General features: G+C 39.3%; 1 protein-coding gene across 4 annotated transcripts in view; it reads right to left on the bottom strand.

The window, feature by feature from the left end:
• FTO (FTO alpha-ketoglutarate dependent dioxygenase) overlaps window positions 1–17,331 on the bottom strand; it is a 371,417-nt gene that overhangs the window by 204,726 nt on the left and 149,360 nt on the right. For all 4 annotated transcript variants that reach the window (XM_082438911.1, XM_082438910.1, XM_082438909.1 and 1 more), the window contains exons 5-7: window positions 14,969–15,048; window positions 7,591–7,734; window positions 1,312–1,431 (exon numbers count right to left, since the gene is read on the bottom strand). In XM_082438911.1, the coding sequence (XP_082295037.1) occupies window positions 1,312–1,431; window positions 7,591–7,734; window positions 14,969–15,048 (344 nt within the window). The remainder of the gene's footprint in view (window positions 1–1,311; window positions 1,432–7,590; window positions 7,735–14,968; window positions 15,049–17,331) is intronic.

Below are 17,331 nucleotides of genomic sequence, written 5' to 3'. Positions count from 1 at the left end.
TTAGCTAATGCAACACCTGGCTATATTCATGCTTCTCTCCTTGTTAAACGGAATGTAGTGGTTAAGAGCACAAGCTACAGAGCCAGGCTGCCTGGGTTTCAGTCTCGCTCTGCCACTTACTCCATGACCTTGGGCGAGGCACTTAATTTCTCTAGGGCTTGGTTTTCATGTCTATACATTAAGGTTCATAACAGTTTCTGCACCTCACAGGACTGCTGTAAGAACTTTAAAAGTTAATGTAGGGAAAACTCTTAGAATAGTGCCTGGTGCATATGAAAATGCAAATGAAGTTTAGGACTTGTACTGTTCTCATCGTCGCTGCCCAGTGTATGTCTAACACGGTGCCTTACATGTCGGAAACGCTCAATAAAGGCTCATTGCACTGAACTAAGCTTGTACTGACAAAATCCCTGGCTGTTCCCACTACCTTACCAAGAGTAACCTAACTCACCAATTTAGAAATTTTTGTCTTTATTTATTTATTTTTTAATTAAAGTATAGTTGATTTACAATGTTGTGTTAGTTTCAGGTGCACAGCGAAGTGACTCAGTTATATATATATATATATATATATATATATATATATATATATATATATATATATATATATAAATCTAGGGCCCCCCTGGTGGCGCAGTGGTTAAGAATCCGCCTGCCAATGCAGGAGACACCGGTTCGAGCCCTGGTCCGGGAAGATCCCACATGCTGCGGAGCAACTAAGCCCGTGCGCCACAACTACTGAGCCTGCGCTCTAGAGCCCGTGAGCCACAACCACTGAAGCCCATGAGCCTAGAGCCCGTGCTCCACAACAAGAGAAGCCACTGCAATGAGAAGCCTGCACACCACAACGAAGAGTAGCCCCCGCTCGCTGCAACTAGAGAAAGCCCGCGCGCAGTAACCAAGACCCAACGCAGCCAAAAATAAAATAAATAAAATAAAATAAAAAATAAATCTATTCTTTTTCAGATTCTTTTCCATTATAGATTATTATAAGATATTGAATATAGTTCCCTGTGCTACACAGGTCTTTGTTGTTTATTTTATTTATAGTAGCATGTATCTGTTAATCCCAAACTCCTCATTTATCCAGCCCCGCCTCCCCTTCCCCTTTGGGAACCGTAAGTTTGTTTTCTATGTCTGTGAGTCTATTTCTGTTTTGTAAATAAGTTCATTTGTATCATTTTTTTTTAGATGCCACATATAAGCGATATCATATGATACTTGTCTTTCTCTTGCATTTACCCATGCAAATCAGGCAGCCGAGGATTGCCGGAGCACAACATCCCAGGAAATCCGGTCCCAGATACTTACCAGGCCTTCCATCTTCTTCCACAGCTCTTCCAGCTGAGTCATAGGTTGACACCACCAATCGGTGCACCTTTTGTATCGATTGCCTTGAAACCAAAACTGTCTCAGCCACTCAAACTCGACCTGGGGATCATAAAGACAAGCCTGTGGTTATAATGCCCCCGTGGTGGACAATCAAGGACAGTAAACTTCGTCACTCAGTTCTCCTCCAGTAACTTCACAGCCATAGGGTGAGAAAAGGTGAGAAAAGCTCAGCCTAACCAGTTCCCAATATAACTTGGAGTCTCCTGAGCCTTTTTGCAAGTCAGGAAGAGAGTAGTCTTAAAGCTTACTGAGACAACCCAGGTCAGGCTGGGGAGGGGGTTTTCAGTCACATTCATCACTCGGACATGAGGAAACTATAAGTCAATCAACAACAAATCCTGAGATCCTAAAGTTGACAGCAGCCTGCACTGTGTAGCATGGGAAAGATATAATCAAACAAAATATGTTTTCATTAAATATCTTTCTTAAAGAACTAGTATTAAGAGCAAAACACAGCCACATATTAGAAGATATCAATTTTAAGCTTCTTAGATCTAAAATAAACAAGGAATTTACCCATGGGCCAGGAGGAGCTGGTGGTAATGTCAACTCAGACAACTTGAACAATATAAAGTTAATTATGGTGGCATAAAACCTACAGAGCCATTTAAATTGTCACTTTCAGTTCAGTCAGGGCAAATGACAATAGGTAAAAAGAACAGTAAAGACACTGATAATTTATTTTCCTTCCTATGAACCTACTATGGTAAACTTCAAATATGTGCCTCCTTAACATCATTCTATTCTAGCCAAACCCCATTATTCATTTGATAATCCATTCCCTTCCCCAATCTCAGTCCATGTGGTCTGGGTAAAGCTCCAGCTCTTATACCAGGAGTGGAACGTGCAACCCAATCTGAGCCAATCAGCCCACCACACTTCTCCTAGTCACATAACTGGGTTTGGGGGAAACAGGCATATGTTCAATCAGAATAAGTCTTGAGACTGTCAGAAGATACAGGAAGAGGATTCTTCAAACATTTTGCAGAATGGGAAGAATGGAGGCAACACAGTAGGAAGCAGCTGCAAGATGAACAGTTAAAAACCGGGTCCTGGTGGCATCAACTGACTCTTGATCAAGCTATTCCTGAAGCCCTTTGTGCTTAAACCAGTTCGGGTTGAGTTTTCTGCTTCCTGCAGTTGAAATAATCCCAATATGTGTAGGTGAGAGACTGAGTAAAGCTTTGAAAGAATAAGAAATTGTTTCCTATCTATTTTCTTTCACTCATCTCCAACTTGAAAATCAAATTTTACAATCAAAGTACAACTTCATTCATCCCAAAGCTCTTTCTACCTCTGTTGTCTAAAGAAATGTAGAGCTTTCACAGCTTAATGTTGAGTAAGGTTGGCTTTGCTAAGGTAATCATGTTCCATATACAGGCACAGAGCTATCATAATCTTCACCTGTTACCACAAAGAATTTTTTTTGTTTGTTTATCCATATTGAACTTTCATGAGGCAAACAAAAGCAACTTGTGAAGATTTAACAATGGTGAAAATGGCTCAAATAACTAACCTGAGAACACCAAGTCATATGAAAGGGTTTTAGTTTACATTAACTAAATGTTTGTTTGATATGTAGAACTGATTTCAGTTAAAGCTGTTTAAACAGGAAAAAAAAAAAGGAATGTAGACAATATTCAGACAATAGTTGCTAAACCTTATCTGCGGTATTAGAAGACAGTGGTTAACAGAGGTAAACTTAACTGCTTTGAAAGGAAAATGAATACAAGTGTAGTTCAACTTCTCTTTAGATACAGGTTTAACAACATTATTTGTTACAAGAAAAAAAGAGTTCTTTTTAATAGATTTCACATAAAATTTGTTCACACTATAGGAACAACCTGTCAGCAAAGCATCAAGCCCTATGTTTGGGAGAGCCGAAAGGGTTTTTCTATCTTTGGGCTGGTTTTTTCCATTATAAGAACAAAACATATAAACCTTGGCAACCATGATATCCCAGGAAACAAAATAATTATCATATGTAATTAGTTCATTCAGCCTTTAAAGGTACAATAGAGTCTGGATTTCAGTAAATGAAAACTCAGAAGCAAGGAGAGGGGCATACCTGGAAACTTTGCTGTTGGACAAGAGAGCAAAGAAAGACCCTGTTCCATTTTAGTAAATAAAGACTTTATCTTCCTCCTTAGATGCCCAACTATCTTTTGAAGCAGACAGTGTCATGGTTAAGAATAAGGGTTCTGGAGTCAGTTCAGATCTGGGCTCCACTACTGAATAGTTCTGTCATCTGTAAAATAAGGATAATTACATAATCACCACATAGGTTTGTGGTGAGGATTAAGTGGGTTAATAATGAACAGCTGACCATATGCCAGGCACTTGGTAGATACTAAGAAAACAGACCAAATGAGGCCACAAGGCCCGCCACTTACTGTCCTCAAGAATCTCACAATCTTATGAAATCTTCTGAGCAAGAGAAGTTTTAACAATCATGTCAATTCATGCTCACCCCCGTTCCACTGAGGCCAGTCAGAAAAGTTCAACCCTGAAACTTATTCCCAACAGGGTTTTTTTTCAGGGGTGGAAGTACTGCCCAGGAGATACAATCTTTGTGGGCATCAAACCCATTGGCATGTATTTTAATCAACTCCATAACCTGACTTTTTCACTTCGATGTTGTGGGCAAAAAATATTACAGGATATTCATCAAATGCCACCCTCACCAGTGCTAACATTGCCAAGAGAAGCAGTTGCCTCCCTCCTTAAAATTAATTAAGGAAGCAAAAAATATTTCCAGCTGCTTGATTCAGTTTGAGTTACCAAAAAAAAAAAAGGTGTGCACCCCTCCACCCCAAACTCTGGGGATGAGGAAGGAAAGCTGCAGCTGCAGGGTGGATGCCGCATGAAAACCAAAGGGTCAGGATTCAGAACAGAACAGAAGCTTTATTACTTCAAGGCTAAAAAGAATCACAGTCTCACCATACTGACTGACTGATAGCGTGCTAGCCGTGACAGGAGGAGGGTCTTCATCCCTTCTCCGGAGTGTAGACCCTCCCGGGAGGCTCACAGCTTCCGGAACTCTCCTGAGGTGCTCTCAGGGTTCATGATGCTTTTAAAACAAACTCCCAGGTTTCAGACATGCACTTAATGGAAATTCACTATTATTCAATCTTTGGTGCAGTGACAATACAAAGATACCTAATGCCCACAGGTATCAGAAGGCACACTGACAGCCTAGGGAACTTGCAGGATCTTGAAGGGCCTTCTGAATCATCAGAGAAAAATGAACACACGTTCACAATAGTGTTAGTTACGTAGCTGTGACCCAGAGAAACATCTCTAGAACCTTCCTAATTCACCTGCACCTGCCTTCTCCATGGAATAGTCAAAAAGAGAAAGGTCAACCAAGAAAAGCTATTCTCCTAGAAATCTCTAGAAAAAGTCTGAAGGGGAAGCACAAACAGAATCCACCCACCTACCTGAACCTTAGTCACTGGACACTTAGACATTGGGGAGCAAAGTTTGTAAGATTCCAAAACCGTATTTCTGAGTCACCACATCACTGTATAGTTGGAAATCATTTCCAACACTCTTACAGGTAAGCAAATGACACCTACTTCTGCCAAGTTAGTTTGGGTTCTTGATTTGGTCCCAGGTCAGCTTATGCATTTCCCTCGAGATGCCCATTGGGCATCATGCCCATCATGCCCATGTGGGAACACGCCCATTGGGGTCAGTGCTCACTGTAATAAATGAAATAAGTTTTTTCACGGAGAAAGACATTAGACCAGGAAGAGATGCTAAGGTCCAATCTACAAAGAGCTACCCAATGAAAGCCCTTTCCCAGTAGCTGTAAGGAAGATGCAGGTCTGATCAGAACAAAATGAGAACCAAATGATGGCATCAAATAGTACATTTTCCGAGGGGAAATTTACTAGGTGACAAGACTGAATTCCATATTTTATGATTTTTAAGAAGGAAAACAGACTACTTTATAAACACAGAGGAAGGTTCTGCTTATACCTGACCAAAAATCTTTTTAAGCATCTTAAATTGGAAAAAGAAAATCTTCTTAAGGTACTCAGTTCCAATCTCCAAAGTCCCCAAATTGTTTAGTTAGAAAGTATCTAAGACAAGGAAAACCAACCACTTCTAAACCGACACAGCCCAAAAGTCTGCAGACGTGAAACCAAGGGCTTCATCCTATAATTAGTCCAATAAAGGCACATGGCCTTTAAGAAAGAGGAAAGCAAACAATAAGAACCGTGGAAAGGATTATAGACATGTGTGCTCTCATTCAACAACAGAACCCAGAAGAGCATGAGCATGCCAACTTGCATGACAAAAGGAGAGCATCTGATGATGTGCCCTGACATGTGGAATTCATTCTGAAAGTAAGAAGATGACCTTGAAGAATCAAAGACTGGGGGATTAGAGAAGACTGGCACACATGTTACTCAGATTCAAGACCTCTCTATTCAAGCCGAGGAGCAGCTCATAAGATAAGCAAATATCTTTTTAAAGATATTACATGGCATTGTGGGAACATTGTTCTCCTCTGCTCAAACACCCTCAATGGCTCCCTATTACCCTCAGAGTAAAAAGGAAAGTCTTTGTCCTTACAGACACCTCCAACGACTGATACAATCTGCAGCTCCCCATCCCCTCACACCACCTCCGTGACCTCATCTTCTGTAACTAACAGCCTCACTCCCACCACTCACAGCGGACCGTCCCTGAACTAGTCCACGAACGCCAGGCATTCTCCCACCCGCACGGCCCTTGCAGTGGTTTTTCCCCCGGCCTGAAACGCTGTTCCCCGGATAACCACATGGCTCCCTTCCTCAACCTCCTTCAAGTCTCTGCTCAAAGGACATCTTGTCAGCGAAGTGTTCTCTGCTTATCTCAATCTCCGTTACCTTGCCCTGTTTGGTTTTTCCTGTACCACTTATCAACTTCTAACATACTATATAATAAACTGATGCAGTGTGTTTATTATTTATTGTCATCTCCCTGCACTAGAATGTCTATTTTATTTACCAACATATCCGAAAGCACCCAGAAAGAGTGCCTTGTGCATGCTCAGCAATTATTTATTGAGATGATTGAGAACATTTTTGTATTCCAATTCTCCACCAATCCTTCTAATTATATCAAAGAAAAAGTCTTTGATTGATGATAATCTTCAAAGATTCTCTACCACTTGGTAATCTCTTTTTGACTTTCAATGGTTTTTTTTTTTTTTTGAGGTATTATTTACCCACCATAAAATTCACCCATTTTCAGTGTAGAATTCAATGACTTTTAGAAAGTGTAGGAAGTTGTGCACTAATCTTCCTTCTTAACATGAAGAATAGAGACTGTAGGCTCAGAACCTTCTCCAGCCAAAAGCATCTGCTGGAATAGTATAACATTGCTGTTTTCACAGGCTAGAGTTTTCTGGTTACTTTTTCTTTTGGCTAGTGATACCAGCTTTCCACTTAAAAGTGGTAATATAAAGCTTCCTTTTTAAAAAATTTTATTTACAAAAAAAAAAGAGTTGATTCTTTTAAAAGTATTGAAGAGATAACAATATATGTAGTCCAAAGACAGAGCAAAAATTGAAAACGTATTAATGAAACTAACAAAGTTTTTGAAACACTGACTCATGGGATCCAGACATGCTGGTCCCACAGATTCAGAATTGCTACTAATTTCCTAAACAAAAGGCAAGGCTCGTAGGGTCCCACCTGCTCCAAGGATCCACCTTCAGTTTCCATCAGTCCTTGCTGGAAGATTATCCTTCATGGGTCTCTTGTTTGCGTTTCTACATATCTTGCCCTTTGCTTCACACTCTCATTGCAAGGATGTCTTTATAGTGAACACGCTTGGAAGATAGAGTTTCTCCCTCCAGAATAAAGGGTAGGACTGCTAACAGACTTGGAGGATAAAGATGTGTCTCGATCTGGAGCAAACGACAGACATGCCTACTGCCCATCATGGAAGAGTCGGGTTACCTCAGCTCAGGCTCCTCTTCTAGAACACAACCCCTCCAAGTGCACATGCTATCCAGCCCACTGTGCGTTATCCTGTGGAAACAGAGGCTTGGAGAACTGGCGCAAAAATGCTGACGCCCTGGCTACTGCTATTGTAAGTAATGAACCATCCTTTGTCTCTTATATTCATAGCAAACTGTGGCCGCATAACTTGTTAGCTCGCAAGTAGGAGAGAATCTTCACAGTTCTTGAAAGTCCTTACCTCGTTGTGGATTTCTTCTCCGTGTTTCAAAACCACTGGCTCCAAGGATTTCAAAGAGACTTCACCATTGTCCGCCTCATCGCGGATATTCTGCAGGGCCGACTGGCAGCGCTGTAAGATGTAATCCAAGGTCCCCGTCGAGCACTGCAGAGACAGAACCAGCCACCGAGATGGTAAGCAAACTCCAAGGTTACCGTGCCTCTCTTCCTAGGACGTCTGCCCCCTTCCCGGGCCTGTCGCCCTCACAGGTCAGCCTATGCTTCTCAACTTAACAATGACTCTAGAAGCTTTCTCCTTGGGCTCTGTGCTGCCAGCTTGGCCGTCACCTGGGTCACTCACCTTGCTGCTTTTTATTGCATGGGCTTCATATCTCCAAAGAATAGGCTCCCTGAAGGCTAAAGCCCTGTTTCAAAATGTATATACTATACATATACTGCAGCACCTAGAACTGAGTCTTAAATAAAAGAAACTTAATAAGTAGTCATTGGAGGAATAACTAATGAACCAAGAAGTCAAGAACACTGACTTTATCTCAAGTGGCCTGCACCTAACAATGGGGAAAAAAAGGTAACCAGACTGTAGAACTGGTTCAAAAGCACACAAAATAGAACAGCAATGGGGAAAAAAATGAAGTTATAAACACAGGGCAAAGAACTCATTTTCCTTTTCTGCGAAAAGCATACACTAGGCAGTTGCAAGTCTGCCTTGGCAGAATAGATTCTTCAAATAATGGAGAATATGTGGTTCGTACCCTCAAGGCATGTTGAAAGGCATAACTTAGCACCTGGGTATCAGCAAAGGCACAGATAACTAGTCCATCCCTCTCTAAGTCCGTGGGAGCAAAACAGAGGTCAAATGGACAAACTCCTTCTTTGAATGAGCATATGTCAGAAAAGAAGAGGATGCAGGTGGAGTGTGCATCCGTTTGTTTTGATAATGACACGATTTCCTAGAATGAGAAAACGCCTGCTGTAAATATCCTTTAGACCCAATGAGGGAAATGTCTCCCCGGAGTATTTTTATTTTAATATTTACAATTTAAATGGATCCCTTCGAAATAACCTTGAAGGCTAATCCCCTGGTACAAAAATTCTTTGCACAGTTACTGCCACTTTATACAATGTGACCTGGGCATGCCTGGGCAAAAAAAATGAAGTTTCTGTGCCAAAAACAGAAGCTTGACTAATATGTATTTTAATATGAAGATCCCAAAGTGTGGGGAGCAGAAGGGCAGTGGCTCCAATTTACTACAAAGAAAAAACAAAAAATGGGAATGAATTATCACTCACTTTTGTCCCACAGACAACCCTACAACATTTTTTTAATGACATTCTGTCTATAAACATACTCTACCTGCACCTTTACTTTCCCAAGTATGGAGTAACCTACATAAGAGGTAATTAATTGAAATGCCATCTACTATAATAAAAGATCAAAAACAACACAAAATTTCCCATCAATAAAAGACCAGTTAAACGAACTCTGATGGAGCCATGCTTGCAACCAAAAAAAAAGGAGGGGAGAATATATATATTTTTCCTGGGTGATTACAGTTCATCTGATGTAAAGAATCTATAATCAGACCTAGTTTTTTTGGAGGGCATGGGGAGTGGTAACAGTTTTATTGAGATATAAAATTCACATGTCATAAAATTTACCCACTTAAAGCATACAATTCAATGTCTTTTAGTATATTCACAGAGTTGTGCAACCATCACTACAGTTAACTTCAGAACATTTGTATCACTCCAGAAAGAAACGCTGTACCTTTTAGCAGTCACCCCCTCCCATTTCCACCAGCCTTCCCAGCCCTAGGCAACCACTAATCTACTTTATGGGTCTATAGATTTGACTACTCTGGATATTTCATATAAATGGAATCATACAATATGTGGTCCTTTGTGACTGGCTTCTTTCACTTAGTATATTTTCAAGGTTCATCCATGTTGTACATGTGTCAGTACCCCGTTCCTGTTTATTGGCAAATAATCATTCAATTGCACAGATATGCTGCCTTTTGTTTCTCTATTCGTTAGGTGATGAACCTGTGGGCTGTTTCCACTTTCTGGCTATTATGAATTAAGCTACTATGAACATTCACGTACAAGTTTTCACTTCTCTTGGGTGTGTATTACCTAGGCCTGGAATTGCTGGGCAATAGGGTAACTCTGAATTTAACCTTCTGAAGAAGTGCCAGACGGTTTTCCAAAGTGGCTGCGCCATTTTACGTTCCCTCCAGCAATGTATGAGGGTTCCACTTTCCACACATCCTCACCAACACTTGTCACTGTGATTCTGATTATACCTATTCCAGAGGGTGTGCAGTGGTATGTCACTGTGGTTTTGATTTGCATTTCCCCAATGACTAATGATGATGAGCATCTTTGCATGTGTTTATAGGCCGCTTGTATATCTCCTTTGGACACATGTCTATTCAGATCCTTTACCTGTTTAAAAAGTTGGATTATTTATCTTTTTAATCATTGAGCTGTAAGAGTTCTTTATATAAATCTAAATACGGGCACCTTGTGAGATGTATGATTTGCAAATATTTTCTCCCATTCTGCCTTTTCACTTTTGTGATGGTACCCTTTGACGCATAAAGTTTTTAACTTCGATAGAGTCCAATTCACCTATTTTTTCTTTGATGGCTTATGCTTTTGGTATCATATCTTAAAAAAAAAATTCCCTACTCTAAGAACTGCATATTGCTAAGTAATTATCATCAAGGTTTACTAAAATAAAACAAAACAAAAAGTGCAGAATAGTGTGTAGACTAACATTTATATAAGAAATTTTAAAAATTACATATGTGTTTGCTTATATATGTATTAAGTATCACTGAAAGGATAACAAAAATCTGATAACATTGGTTGCCTCTGGGGAAGAGGAGCTGACTGGTGTGAGGAGAAATAGGCTTTAACTGTACACTCTTAGGTACTTTTTGAGTTTTGAACCATTTGAGTAACTACCTATTCAAAATATAATTATACATAGAATTTAAATTTTAAAAAAACATATATTCTGTGTTGCATCCCAAGAACATTCTGTCACAACCAGAAACAAACTAAAATCAAATAAAGGTCGAGAGTCATCAGACATACTCTAGTCACATTTTTGCAACCAAAAACTGAATAGATTTCTTCTCTGATTAACTAAAATGAATTTCAGAACATCATTTCCTTAAGACAATCTGTTTCCTACATATTGTGAACAGGCAGAAAATAGCGAATCATTTTGTTTGGCACAGAAAAGAAGTCTAATTTAATACTGTATGAAGGAAAGGACATTTGTAGAACAAGTGAGGGCTATAAAGTTGCATGGATTTTTTTCCTCTCTGTATTGAGGGAAAAAATAATGTTAACTATAGTGTTGTAGAAAAAAATCTTTTCCCTTTTCTATTACTGAAAATAATAATATAAGATGAAATTAAAAATTGTAAGTAAGATAAAAACATAATCCTGCCACCATACTCTATTTTAATTATTTTTATTGCGTGTAATTCTTCATCCACACACAGCTGTAATGAATATATACATATCAATGTACATGCTACTTTTCACTGTTTGTACATAAGTATTCAAAACTACCATGGTCAATGCTGCTCAATGAGGTGATATTAACAATTTAATTAGCAAGTCACATAAAATAAAGGCATTAAGGTTCTGTCCAGCTTTTCACTACTGTTAATCATACTAGATAAATATCTTTATGTATATACTTCCTTTGAATTATTTCCTAGGTTTGATTCCCCAAAACAGTTATGAGATCAAAGATATGAATATTTTTATGGGGCTTTACACACATCCCCATAGAGCTTTCCAAAAAATATACTAATTAGAAAAACTACCAGTAGTGTATGAATATACAGTTTCACTGTAACTTTACCAGCATTGAATACTATCATTTTTGACTTTTGGTAGAAATAAAAAGTTAACCTTAAAATGATGATTTTTTAAAAAAATTCCTTTTAACTTTAAAGCCTGTATACACAGAATCATGTAAAACAGAGTCAGCAAACTTTTTCTTAAAAAGGTCAGATAGTAGATATTTTAGGCTTGCAGGCCATAAGGTCTGTGTTCAACTACTCAGCTCTGCCATGGTAGCTCCAAAGCAGCCATAAACAATATGTAAATAAGTGAGCGTGGCTGTGTTCCAATAAAACTTTATTTACAAAAAGAGCTGGCTGACCCAAAGGCCATAGAATTTGCTGATCCTGATCTATAATATAGAAAGCAGGATAGTCACATCATTCACATTATGTATGTCTAATTAGTAAAGTATCATAAGCTTGAACTGAAGTAGAGATAATATAAAAGATACAGATTTGGGATTATATTATTATTATCACTATGCATATCCACCTCTTTTTTAAAAATTAATTAATGCTCAAAATTTTGCCTAAAAATTAGAAGATACAAATACAGCTATGACTAAAGCAGAGAAAGCTAAACCTCAGGCTATTTTGAAAGCACTGCTACTTTAGTTAAGATGGTCCACTTGGAAAAAAAGGAAATAAGGCCAGAGGGGTACTTTTCAAACTGCATTCTGAATGTGTGTATTTATCATAGGAGGTGGAGAAGGAAAGGTTTCCTGATCTCTCACAAGTTTTAGTCCCAAATTTCCATTTGTCTGCTGGACCTCTCCTCTTGGCAGCTCTGACTCAGCCTGTTCAAAACTGAACTACTGTCTTCCCCTCGTGTCTTAGATCCCTATTTCTACTTATGGTAATGTCATCTCCAAATCACCCAAGCTTGAAACCTCAGAGTCACCCAAAAGCCCAGTGCATGACAAGCATCCAATAAAGAGTTACTTGGTTAGTGTGTCCATTCATTCACTCATTCATTCATTTGTTCATCCATTCATCCACTCACTCATTGATTCTTACATTCCTCCCTCCACTTCAATCAGTTGCCAAGTCTGTCACTATGTCTCCTACATTAGTCAAGGGAATTTCTTCTTTTTTCCTGTTGCCATGACCTTAGTTCAGACCAACAGGTTTAATTGATGTCTCTATCATTTTCATCTTCTTAAAGATATCTCCAATATGTCACTACTGCGATAAATAAATCATCAATAACGCCCACCTGAACCAACTTAAGTTAAAACACACCTAACCTGATATCCAAGATCTTTCACAATCCGGTCATTCAGGGATCAGCCTTTATCTGCCAACACTCCCTTTCTGGCATCCTGGGATTCAGTCAAAGTTGAGCCACTCAATACTCCCTTTGTATCCCCATCCCATCGGATCACAAGATTTCCACCTAATGGGATGAGGACTCTTAAATGTCTTAAAATGTCCTAAAATCCCCTAATTCCTACATGTTCAAGTCTTACATCTCATGTCACTCGTGAAGGCTTATGCTGTTTGCTACTCTCTATTCTGCACTCTACGTGTTCACAAGTGTCTAAAAGAATACCTTGAGCACTGGAAATTTCAACGAAAGTTTGCAGAATGGATGAAAGAACTAAAATCACTTCCCTTCTTCCGAGTAGTAGCTTTCAGTTAATAGCAACTCTTCCAATTAAGACTCATTGATGACTTAAGTTCTCCTGCTTTATTACGTACATTCTAGTGTATAAATGGAGACAGAATAGCCTTCCACACAAAGAGCTTTTGTTGTTCCTGCCTCCTACTAGCTTTTCATCAGGATAACTGAAAAGACAGTAGTAGTAATAGTAGTAGCAGCAGCAGCAGCAGTAGTCATAGAGGTAGTAGTAATTTAATAATAGTAGTAGTGGCTAACATTCTTTGAATGCATACTCTATACCTGCCACTGTTCTAAAAGACTTACACGTATTAACTCACTTAATCCTCACAAGAACCCTATGAATTAGATATGATTGTTATCCTTATCAAATACATTTTGAGAAACTTCTTATTCATCATTTTGTACCAACCCTCTGAGCACAGCACTAGTCATCTTGTCCACTTTTCCAGACTGGATTAGGAAAGGTGCAAAGATACACATAAGTAGCCACATACTCTAAAGAATTCTTGGGAGAGTTCTAGCTAGAAAGACAGATGTCTGTATCACCTTGTATTATACAAAAAATGAAGTCTTTTTTGTACAATACAAAGCACATATTAGATGCTCTATAAATGCTTGCTCACTCTTTTTTGCCTTCCTTCACTCACTCCTTCCTTCCTTCCTTTCTTCCTTCCTAACAGAACTTACTTTTTTAGGTCTCTAAGATAATTATTTGTGTTTTTATCTATTTAATAGTTGTCTCTCAAACTAAAATGGAAGTTCAGCAAAGCTAGTGGCCATACCTGTCATGTTGATGGCTCTCTCTCTCTCTCATGCCTCTAGTGCTGCTGGACATAGAACAGGCACTCAAATATTTAGATGAATGATTGAATGGAAGAGAGAAGAAAGGGAGAAAAGGGGGAAGGAACGCTTGATGGGCTTGCTGGCATCTTGATTTAAACAGACACTCGTGTCCTCTCTGCCACCTAGCAACATGACCAGTCCACTAGAAAAGCTACCTAAATACCAAAAGACATGACACTGCCTTATAGACTCACACAGTCTCAGGACTGGAAAGGTCTTGTGCTTGTGCTTCCCCGCCACTTAACTGTATTCCGTCTGCCCAACTTTCTCACACTGGTCCCCTTGTGGTACAATGAAAAGTCAAGCTATAAAAGCAAAGCACAGATAACAAGCTTGGATACGAGGTCAACTTGTAATCCTTTTCATGATCATTCCCCTGCCCTCTGGAACACTTCTTAACTGAGCACACACAATACTCCAGGGTGACTACTAAAGGCTTCCCTCATCTCTTAAGTTTCCATTCTGAACTAGTCTAATCAGCTGACTATCAGCCACTGCAAGTGGTGGCAGAATTTAGCAATAAATTCTGGGTTAGGAACACAACTGGGGAGTTTGGAAATTCCCTGGCACCACTGTAACTTTCTCCTTAATTTACATTCACATGCCTGGAAGCCTGACCCAAAAGTTAAGGGAAATATAAATTCTCAACCATCTGAGGCCAGTCACAGCTAACACATGCACAAGCACACAAATCTACTATTTTGTTCTGGCCATCTCCTGCCCTTGACCTTGACAGATACAAACCCCTTAGAAAATCTCTAACCAGCAACACCTGCCAAGGTGCCCTCTTGCTGGCACCTTTTCCAAGAAACATAACCCCAAAGAAGCAAAATATACTTATCCCAGGCTGTGAACACACTTTTAAAAACTGGATCCAACACAACTCAAAGCTAAAAAAGCAAGTAAATAGAGGCTAAAGTCTAGTTAGATGGAAGCAATTTTCCTATCAAATATTCTTCCAAAGTTCTATGATAAATTGCTCATGCAACCACTTCTGTCACATCCAATTAAGTTTGAGTCACATTTTTATTTACACTTACCTCTGCCACTCGGTGGGTGGAACTAAATCGAGGTGGTAAACCAGCCAAAACACAGTGTTGGTGGGTGGCATTGAGATCATCTGCAGGAAAAATACCAAAAATTCAAAAAAAAACCAAAAACACCCAACACACACTTATCAGTCACTAAATACTATTTCACTAAAACACAAAGTAAACAGTAAATCCATCACTCAAGAAGAATGACAAGAACCAAAGAATTAACAATTACCATGTATTCTTTAAACCATTCTTTGTAAGTAGGATGACATATATATGTATAGTCATATGGTATAAAACCATCAAAAACCATGATACTTTCAATAGTGGAAGGGGATGTTATTAATAATTATTGCAGGACAACAGGCATAAACCAGGACTGTCCTTAGCAAACAGGCTGTAGGGTTACCCTACTTATTTGTAGTCTTATGATACCCACTCACCACTATTTATGGGCTGAACTTCTTTCCCTTTCTCATGATACATCTAATTCTACCCATGCCTTTAGAATAAGCCAAAACTTTTTGTATTATTTGGAGTTGAACATCTTTCATCTGAAAATCTGCCTCTTTCCTTCCCCAGTCAAAGTATCAATTTTGCCCTAACAATTTTCCAGGCAGCAAACCAACCAACTCAGCATGTTGCAAAGCTTTGGCTCTCAGAACAGAATTCAAGCCTACAGATTCACGACCCAAGAATGGAGAAGGTGGTGAATTCATCAGCTGAAGAATATGCCTAAAACCACATGCAGTGGGAGAAAAACCAATGGCCAAGTTGTTGCGTATTCTAAGAAATGATGCCACATGTGAGGCAAAATCTGTAACACCTCTGCTTAGGATGTCGCGTCCTCTATTACAAAGAAGAGAACCAAACTGTCCCCAGCAACACATGATTTCCTATGTAAGCAACAGAGGCTTCTTAGCAAGATACTAAGAAAGACAATGACTTAAACTAGGAAGCAAAGACCACCACACCCCCTACATGTCAGCAAAAACAACCCATAAAATTACCTCTAAACAGAAGAAAGGAAATGCAAAATGCCAATTGCAGGACTCCTGCTTATGGACATCATGGAGTAACCGTGACAAGGTTTACCTTCTTACCCTAAAAAACTACAAAACAGACCGAAAATAGGAAACAAAGGTTTCTGACACTGGAAAACAGCGACCCCAAAGATAGGAGAAATAAAATAGGTGAGCCTTAGTTTACTAGCTAGAAACAGTTTCAAAGTCACAGAGTAGGGATGGGGATATCAGAACTCAGAGTTTTCGGTTTTCTCTCTTGCTGAGTTGTGAAGACAGAGACTACAGTTTAGGAAGGCCAAGGCAGCAAGGATTTGTAAGGCAGAATACTGGAACAGAAGAACCCACACAGGGAGAGAGTAAGTGGACATCTACAGAAGGGTTCCTTCAAGTCTTTGGCTACGTATTCAGCTGTGCATGTGTGAATGAAAACTTCCCACAGGCAGGAAAAGAAGTTCCAGAAAGCTATAGGCTAGACAAATCTCAGACCTCACATAGGGCCAGGAATACTCTGTGTTCTCAGCAGCCAGAATGGTTCCTACTACCTGAGACAATAGAGTCTTTAGAAAAGCATAATCTTAGTAGTAGCGTTAAATAAGTACTATATTAAAGGCTGCCCTAGATCCACTTAAAAGCTTAAAAGCAAGCCTCAAAAGAATCTAACTTATTCCAAATAATTTAATTACTCACTAGAGCAAAGTCCAACACTACTTAGAAGAATATAACAAAATCAGGCGGGACTTCCCTGGTGGCGCAGTGGTTGAGAATCCGCCTGCCAATGCAGGGGACATGGGTTTGAGCCCTGGTCCAGGAAGATCCCACATGCCACAGAGCAACTAAGTCCATGTGCCACAACTACTGAGCCTGTGCTCTAGAGCCCACGAGCCACAACTACTGAGCCCACGAGCCACAACTACTGAAGCCCGAATGCCTAGAGCCTGTGCTCCGCAACAAAGAGTAGAAGCCACCGCAGTGAGAAGCCCACACACCGCAATGAAGAGTAGCCCCTGCTCGCCACAACTAAAGTCCGTATGCAGCAACAAAGACCCAATGCAGCCATAAATAAATAAAAATTTTTAAAAATAAAACAAAGTAAAATAAAAATCACCTATGGCTCTCAGAACCCATAGGTTAAAAAAAAAAGACAAATAAAAACAAAATCAGGCACCAATAAATAAAATTTGCCATATCCAGTATTCAACCAAAAAGTAGCAGAGAGAAATAAAAGATATATGATATATATGATACACAAGATACATACATCTTTCTTTTTTTCATATACATATCTTTCATATATATATAATATGAAGCTTCTAAAGATGAAAAATATAGTAAATGAAATAA

This window comes from Balaenoptera physalus (assembly GCF_965194825.1).
Source record: "Balaenoptera physalus genome assembly, chromosome: 19".
NCBI classification, from domain to species: domain Eukaryota; kingdom Metazoa; phylum Chordata; class Mammalia; order Artiodactyla; family Balaenopteridae; genus Balaenoptera; species Balaenoptera physalus.
Note: the sequence above shows the minus strand (reverse complement) of the source record. Positions and strands in the feature narration are given on the sequence as shown.